The 9,273-nt window shown below is 35.4% G+C and overlaps 1 protein-coding gene across 2 annotated transcripts in view; it reads left to right on the top strand.

Moving 5' to 3' along the window:
- Window positions 1-9,273, top strand: part of Rit2 (Ras like without CAAX 2) — a 355,066-nt gene that overhangs the window by 172,389 nt on the left and 173,404 nt on the right. For both annotated transcript variants that reach the window (XM_010616572.2, XM_033757464.1), the window contains exon 4: window positions 338-529. In XM_010616572.2, the coding sequence (XP_010614874.1) occupies window positions 338-529 (192 nt within the window). The remainder of the gene's footprint in view (window positions 1-337; window positions 530-9,273) is intronic.

Raw genomic sequence — 9,273 nt, forward strand, 5'->3', positions numbered from 1 at the left:
ATATATAAATTTTTAAATTAGAAATATGCTTAAATTTGCAAGGTAAAAAAGAACTAGCCTAGGTTCAATTAATTTTAATATTTAGGATGTACAAATTTAGATTCATCTCCCTAAAGAGAAGTCATTAAACATAACAAAAATGTATTATTTGTAATCCCTATGAGTCCATGATAAGATTTGATATTTACCATATCATTTCAACATCTCTCAAATCAAACCTTCCATGATTAAATATCAACATTCTCTTAGCTTAAAGCATTTAAGCTTCATAATAGTATGTTTTAAATTTCTATTTCTGTTTATCAAAGACCAATAAACTTTTTTTCTCTTCACACAGGCAGAATTTACAGCCATGAGGGAGCAGTACATGCGAGGTGGAGAGGGCTTCATCATCTGTTACTCTGTCACTGACCGCCAATCATTCCAAGAGGCTGCTAAGTTTAAAGAGCTCATTTTCCAGGTCCGCCACACCTATGAGATTCCCTTGGTGCTGGTGGGTAACAAAATCGACCTGGAACAGTTCCGCCAGGTGAGTCCCAATTTCATCTGTCAGTTTCTGTCTTTCCTCTGAGGACACACGGTATCAAGTATGGTTGCTCTCCAAAGGTCACAAGGAGAATTTAAAAGAATTATGGGCATGATATCTCTAAGAAATCATACAGTCTTTTGGTAGAATGTATGCTTCCTCGCACAAAATCCATTTTACATGAGATTTTACAGTGTCCTTACCACTCCCCCTTATCCTTGGATAATTCTGTGATTTGTTTTGAGCAGTAGAATATAGATGTGATTCTGTATAATTTCAAGGTTGGCATTTAAGATTTCCCCAGGTTCTGTCTTTCTCACTTGAAACATTCACTTTTAAATTCTAGACACCCATGGAAAGAAACCTAAGCTACATGTGTGAAAAAGAGTCATGTAGACAAAGGAGACCCAGCCTTACAGCTTTTCCTGTCAAGTTATTACACGTGCAAAAGCCATTTTGCATATGCTAGCATAAGCCAATCCACATGGGGCAAAAAATTCTCTCAGCCCAGTCTTATCCAGATAACTGACCTATAGAATCAACAGAAAATGAAATGAATTGCTTTGCATACTACATTTTGGAGTAACTTTTCATGTAGCAATGGATAAAACATGATGTTCCCTGAGCATGATGGTGCATACCTGTACTCCCAGTACTTCAGAGACTGAGGCAAGATGCTACGAGTTTGAAGTTGGTCTTGGATTAGAAAGAATTCAAGGCCACCTTGAACTATATAGATATTATGAAACCTTCTTTAAATTGAAAGAAAATCCCTACCTTCTAACAGAATCAGACCATACATCTACTTCTCAGGTTGAATCAGAAATTAGTTATATACAATCTATATCTTTAGAGCTACTCTTACTCCACCAGTGTGTTCTTCCGATAACCCCTTGACTTCTCCAAATAAACAAAATTGATAAGGCACAATCTATCCACAATTTAGACTGGGATCACTACTGTAGCAGAATTTAACAAATTGATTATATTTTATTTTCATTTGGCCAGTCATTACTTCCTGGACAGCACAGGATGGGCAGATAATAATGATTCACTCCCTCAGAAGTCTACACTGTAATGATAGCTCAGCCATCCTGCTTCAGGGACCAGGCAATAATCATGATTCCATTGCTTTGAATGAAATAACATTATAAAAAACGTGCATGCAAAGAAAAGTTTTATAAACCTTATTCTCTAATTTGAGTTGCTTAGTTACAATTTGAGATAATTCATTTTTATTTTTATTGACCTTAAATTTGAACTGGCTTTTACTAGTTTACATTATTCCAGTTTATGATTAACTTCTAACCCCTTTAACATAGTCTGCTAATGAGACCCTTTGCTAAGGTAGGAATCTTTGAAGCAAATAGAATCTGTTCTATTTTACGTTTTATTAATCTGAGTTTTCACATTTAATACATTTTATGTTTTTCAATATTTATAATGTTATGCTTAGCAAAGGAATGTATTACTATGAATTGTTCTAATATATCTATGTGCTAAATTTTTATATATTTTACTTGGGAGCCTAGTCATCCTGAGATGTCAGGCATCTATTGTACAGGAGGTTGTATTTGCTATAATATCTGCTTGTTTCCTCTCCACCTGTTTTGCTGCATTGCTTTTGTTGTTTTCCTTCCATTGTTCTGTATGATATATTTGCCTTTCCATGGATTCGAAATTTAAGTACATTTCAATAGTTAAATATGAATCTATTCTCAGGCACTTTGCAGAAAGAAAGGAGAGAGGTATAGGCCTAGTCGCTTCACCTTTCAAATGCTCCTCTGAAATGGGAATGTTTTAAATAGGGCTTCTAGAAAGAAGCAGGAAGGAGCACTGTCACAAGTGAACCATTAGAGATTACGGAGTCACCTGCATTGCACTTCGGGAGAACAAAAATTCCTGATTGGTCTCCATTCAGGTCAGCTGTAAGTGACTGAGAAAGCTAGTGAATGCAAGGACATGAAGGAAACTATTTCAGTTTGGATTCTCTCTAGCATGGCTATTCTTTACGATTCCAAAAGCTGGTGACATTTGCATTTCCCACACTGAAAACTCTGCTTTCCTAGCCTCAACAGTAACCCTTGGGATCGCACAAAAGCATTATCCAGTGAGAGCTCTTTCCCACCTCAATAATTAGATGTTCCTTCTACAGAGAATCACAGGCATCACAACTGCCACTGGAACAAACATCCCGCCAAAAGATATTAAACTAAGTAATTTTTCAGATTTGATATTTATTTAGATAAAAACCAGCAAACTTTACAGTCACAGGAAGTGCAAACACCATGAAAACATAAATTACATCCTTTGTAAAAATACTTCAGTAATGAAGTGTTGATGCACAAATTTGGCTTCTGGCTCTGATGTTTGTGATGGAAATAATTATTTTTAAAATTGTGGAATAACTTTTTTTTTCTTGCAAAATGATTTCAATTCTCACTTTGCTTTCATGTTGTAACTGCCCTGTGTACTTGGAAGGCAAGTGTTTGAAGAGTAAGCATACTGGAGAAATAAATAAATTGGTAGAAATTGACTTTATGAAACTATTGCAGTTAGTAGGAAAATTGACTGAAGCACAGATCGTGTGTACTCTTTGTCACCGAAGTATTTGAAATGTTAAGATGGTTTCTTTATAGAAAGAAATAAACAAAAACAAAGATGCTGACATGGGCATGGTTTATAGCTGCAAGCGGCTCTATGAGGCTCTTTAGAATACTAAAGTTAAACTATTTGACTCCCTGAAGCAAATCGTGCTTGTGCCTTTTTTTAATGGTGAGACTTAGAGAATGAGTTTCTCATTGTGAGACTCTTCTTTCATTCACACTGAAAGGATGAAAGCAGAGTCCTAATGATTAAAACACTTTCCTTGCATATTTGATAGGATAGGTGCTTAGATTTCTAATGCATTTTAGTAACACTCATAGCCTTTCAACTAAATAATAGTCAGTGAATATGCAATATCAAATATCTTTGATATTTACATTTTATTTGGGAATATTCATTTTGATGATGATGAAACCAATGGTGTGCCTGAAAAGTTCTGCTCCAGCTACTTTATACATGTTATTTTATTTAATTCTTACCACAGACCAGGCTCCTCTCTAAGTATCTATTCACTTTTGAGTCAACTGAAGCTTCCATACATTCAGAAATTTGCTCAAATTCAATTTGTTACACTTGAGAGACAAAACCCTTATGTTTTGCTTCAAAATCTCACTTTTTTGATATAGGCTTTCCAACCTTTATTTTATCGTTTTGTTCAGGTTCGGGAATTAACTTCCTCCTCAAAGACTGCCACATAAGCAATTGTATTGTATTATCAATAGTTGCAGTGAAGGTCAGAATGATAATTTTGGGGTGCTGTGAAGAGGGCAATTCCAGACCCTGGACAAGCCAGGGGCAGCCAGAAGTTGGGAGACAGGTCATGAGAGAAAATTAGAGTGAGGAAATGAGATTCAAAACTTCTGAGAGGCACTAAGCTCGAATCAGCTGGATAATTTTCCCTACAGCACATCCAACAATACTAAAACCTTTCTTAACTCCTAGACAACATTAGATCCCTGAGCTTCTATTATATCTGTCCCTCTTTGTCATATCCTGTGCCATCATACTGGGTAGCAGAACAGGATGATTCCTGTTTTTGTAAGATTCTGACCAACTGCTCAGAGTAAAAATGGTTTATAAATGGAATGAGTTTCAAGAATTGGGGATTTATATTTCAAAAGGTTTAAAACCAGTCAAAAACTGCAAATTGTTTTATCTTGAGAACAGGCTGTGACGAACCCCTCAGTCCTGTAAGTCTTCTTATAGCTTAATATTTACCTTAGACCATGAATTTCTACTCCCTTAATCTAGTAACATGAGTTGGGATCATGAAAGATTCTTTATTATTTAGTGAGATACTTGATAGCAATGATTTTATCCCTTTACTGAAGGGCTATTTGGATCTGTGGAGATTAGGAATTGTTATATTTAAAAATCAATTTTGTTATGTGAAATATATACTTACTTTTCAAAATATGACAGCTTTGGAATACAGTAAAGTAGTAAGGACTCCAGTCCTTGTCCTCAAGGACTTTCTCCTCAAGAGCTATGCATGTGGGTGCTGTGGATATAGCTCAATGGTGCTGCACCTGCCTGACAAGCACAAGGTCCTGAGTTCAATCCTGGGTACTAAAAATTAAGTGCTAAATGCTATGACAGCATCGGTAAGTTCAGTAGCTGTTGATAACTATGAAGGATCCATCAGACAGAATATTTAATTGCAGACACCAATGGACAAGTATTCAGTCCAGGTAGAGAAGATCAGGTAAATGGTCACAGTAATTTCAGGAAGACCAGAAAGAGGACATCTATGAGGGGAAAAATACATCTTGGGCTTATAAGTGTGCACAGGCAGCAGAGTGTCTGATGAGGGGCTGGGAAGGTCAGCCTGCCTAGTAAATAGATAATAAGCATTCTCAGAATAATATCCAAGACAATGCCTGTCTTGAAGATACATTTCATAAGAGATAAACTTAAGTATGTGCCACAGAGTATTTGATATGCTGTGATGCAGTAATTAATTGCAAATACTTCTCAAACTTTAAAAACAAAAGAGTAGCACTTCATTATCTTTCATCATCAGTGTATTAGAGAATTAACATAAACACATTATCTAAATAATGATGATTTATATTCTGAGGGGAAAGAAAGGTTTGACAAGTTAGTCATTATTATCAGCATAGACACTCAAATTCAATTAACATTATTTAGTTCTAGTTATTCTTTCCTCATATATTTTTATAAGTTATTTTATTTATTAAGTAAATATGAATATATTAATTCCAACTGTGATGGAAAACAATATAAAACAAGTATATAGTTTCATGTGATGTATCTAAAGTGTGGTAGGATTTAGAAGTAAAGTTGAATTTATTTTTTTTCCTCATTGAGTTTATTGGTACATTTTAGGTATACAGTACAGTTACAATCATTATTGGGATCTTGTACCTTTATGTGACAGGTCTTGGTTCTCATTTTCTTCCCCTTGTCCCCGACCTCCCTTCACCCCTCCTCACCTCCCCATTTACAAACACTTTATTTCCATTTTTTCATTTTCTCATATTTTTTCTCTTCCCTTATTCCCTTTCCCCTCCCCTTCCCACTTTCCCTACACCTTTAGCCCCTTTCTTCCTATTTCACATTGTCAATTATCTCATTAGGATCTTATGTACTATTATAGTTTGTTCACACTAGAGAAACTATTTGGTATTTGCACATGTGTGACTTATTTCACTTAGGAGTATATCCTCAATATGCATCCATTTTCCAATGAATGAATCTAATTTCTCATTTTGTACGGCTGAGTAGTATTCCATTTTATAGAAAAAACACATCTTTATCCAGTGTCCAACTGATGGGCAAATGGGCTGTTTCCAAGTTTTAGCTATTGCAAACTGTGTCACTATAAACATGGGTGTGCATATATCACTGTGGTATGATTCTTTTAATTCTTTTGGAAAGATACCCAGCAGAAGGATGGCTGGGTCAAATGGAACCTCTAATCCCAGCTCTTTGAGGTATCTCCATATTGATTTCCCTAGTGGCTGCACCAGTCTGCACTCCCACCAACAATGGAGAAGGGTTTCTCTCTCCCTAAAGTTGAATTTAAATCCCTATGATACCTATATATAAAATATATGAAATAGATTTATTTCTGATATATAAATATAACTGATTGCTTTTCCATTCAATTTATTTACCAAATATTTAAACATATCTCTTTACATATAACCTCTTTTGATAAATGAACCATTATTTTTTCATTTAATTCATTTCCAAGTACTTAACAATCACTTGCTAGGTAGCAAGTAATCTTTTAGAATTGCTCTTTCATAATGTGAGTGTACAAAAGTGAACATGACAAATCAAATCTCTGAGGATGTCAAATTACAATGGAGAGAGATTATGAAAATTTAAGTATGTACTGTACTTGTGTATATCAACTGCATGACACAAAAACAGTGTTAACAATAAAATTACACACGTAAAATTTCTTGTATGGAAAGAGTAAGGAACAAAAATAAAGTGGGAGACGGGAGTGGATATTTGAGTGGGTGACTGAGAAAGCTATTGTCAGAAATCTGCAATCAGGAAAGATTGGGGGGGGGCATTCCACACAGATCCAAGACAATCTGTAAAGTCTTCATGATGTGATTTAATTCAGAATTACACCTGCTGGGCCAGGGATTTAGCTCAGTAGTTCTGGTGCCTGCTTCGCAAGTGCAAGGACCTGAGTTCGATCCCTGGTAGAAAAAAATTTTTTGTGTGTGTGTGCAGAATTACACCCATACACATGGGAATCACCATGGCCAAGGAGAATGCAAGATTCATTTATATAGTGACTTGAAAGGGCTATGTTAAGCAGTCTTTCACTATGTGATAGAAGAAAGTGTTTAAAACTTTTGAGCACAATTGTAGCATGAGTAGAGTTCCATCAGATTACTTTAGGTATTGAATGTGACAACAATGAAGCAGGAAGACCAGTTACGAGAATCTAGTGTCATAATGGGAAATAATAGTAGCTCAGGTAAAAGCAATAGCACAGTGCACACTATACACAGCACACTAACTGGATGGCAGGTGATAAAATTTCAGTGAGGTTTGGAGATCCTTTGTATCAGAGAAAACTACTACATTTCTTAGTGATACCTGAAGGCACCAATTATCACACAGTATAGAGTGCAATTGTGATTGCATGTACTTCCAGTGTAACATTTTAGAAATCAAAAATAGCTGGTGAGTTGTATAAGAATTGTGTGAGGAGTAAGTTTAATTAAATCTGACTGAACATCTAAAAAGCTTCTGGTACCCAAAGTTTTTAGGCTTTGATGTATGAATTAAGTGAAACCAATGTTGAAAGTAATTTTTCTTATTTTCAGGACTAAAACATAGAGTAGAAATACTTTGAAATAAAAAATGGCAACATGTAATGAAAATTGAATTATTTTTTATTTTCCATTATTTTAAAAGGGTATACTTTGCACAATTTTAGCCCTTTAAAAATTTATGTAATGTTAATTTATGGCACTTTATTATTAACTTTTACAAACGTTCCAGGCATAATTGATAAGAATATATGTGTGTGTATGTATGTGTGTTAGGTAAGCATTTAATAGCTGTTTGAAGTCAGGTACAAGACTTCAGCGCATTTTTCAAAGCATAACTCCCTATTCCAGTATAGTTAAGATTTTATTCTTGTCTGTAATTTCCAGAAGGTGTGATCTGTGGTCCCTGTAAGGCTTTCTCATCCTTCTGTTAGTTGTGAACTAAGTAAAACTGGATAATCTGAAGATAGATGAGGAACACATAAGAAAGATCATTCTCCATTCCAGAAAAGCTTAGCTAATTTATAAACATAACCAAAAAAATTCATCTGGGATGAGGCCTCTTGTCCTCACAACATGGTCAATAAACCTGAAGAATCAGTATCACTTCTAAACTTTGCCTTCTGCACAAGTTCTCAGAGCCCATCCTAGTCCTACTAAGACAGAAGCTCTGGGAGTAGAGCTCAGCAATCTGTTTGCAATACTTTTCTGGGTGATTCTTAAGCATGCTAAACACAGAGAACTACCATACTATAATATAATGACAAAACCTGAAAAATAATTTGCAATTTGGGGCACTGTAAGAAAGATTCTAGAACCTGTAAGTGCTAAATGAAATACTTGACATCTGAAAGAAAGAGAAAGCACACATACTCACTTTTTCAATATAAAATTGTTATTGAACATAAAATTAATGCTTACATAAAAACGAGTGATGAAATGTAGATTTAAATATCTCCTTCTTAAATTCAGCATAGAAATCCAGGTATCATGGCATATATCAGACATCTACGATAAATAATTTTCTATTTAACAGTTTCATGTTTCAATGGAACAGATTGTATAGTCAGAATAAGCTAACACTGTAAATATTCAACCTGTTCCTTATTTAAAATAATGTGTTATACTGAATTGTTTGGTTTGTGTAGCTCATTGATTACATTTGGAAAACTGAGAGGTCTGTGAAGAGTTGTACGAGTAAGCTCGTGGAGAGGGAAAGAGTGCGGGGCAGGTGAATGGAGGAGACGAGGAGGAGGAGGAGGAGGAGAGGGGGGGCAAGGAACAAACGGGAGACCTCAACTCCTGAGGGCCTGAGACCCTCGACTTACGAAGAAGACAGAGTCAATACTGATGAGCAGGAAGCCAGTGAAGACCCACATCACATCATCACTTCATGGAGGAGAATTAGACTGGATCCCTGAAAGGAAATTCAAGATTACACAAATATTGTTCTAAAATCATTTCTTATAATTTTAAACTAATCACTTAAGAAATCTTTCCAAGTAATTCAAAAAACGATCAGTGTTTTATGCTATCTGTTTATCCTATCTCAGATTTCACGTACTCCATACTCCTCCCCTAACATCCTGGCCTGCGCAAACGCTGACATTTGTATTTTCTTTACTTTCAAACAGTCAGGCTCCTGGCTATACACAGTAGTAAATCTGTGTTTGTGCATGTGTGTATGTGCACATATGTGTGTGTGTTTGTGTGTGGTTCTATGTGCATATTAGACTGAAGGTATTCCTACAAATCCAAAATAATGACATCAATAGGTTGACTAACAAATACTTTTTTAAAGGAACGTGATATTTTTGCATATTGCAAACTTTTTATTACTACATTCAAACCCATGTTTAGGACACCCCCCCCCCG

Source organism: Fukomys damarensis, unplaced genomic scaffold (assembly GCF_012274545.1).
Source record: "Fukomys damarensis isolate Sample0158 unplaced genomic scaffold, DMR_v1.0_HiC HiC_scaffold_30, whole genome shotgun sequence".
NCBI classification, from domain to species: Eukaryota; Metazoa; Chordata; class Mammalia; order Rodentia; family Bathyergidae; genus Fukomys; species Fukomys damarensis.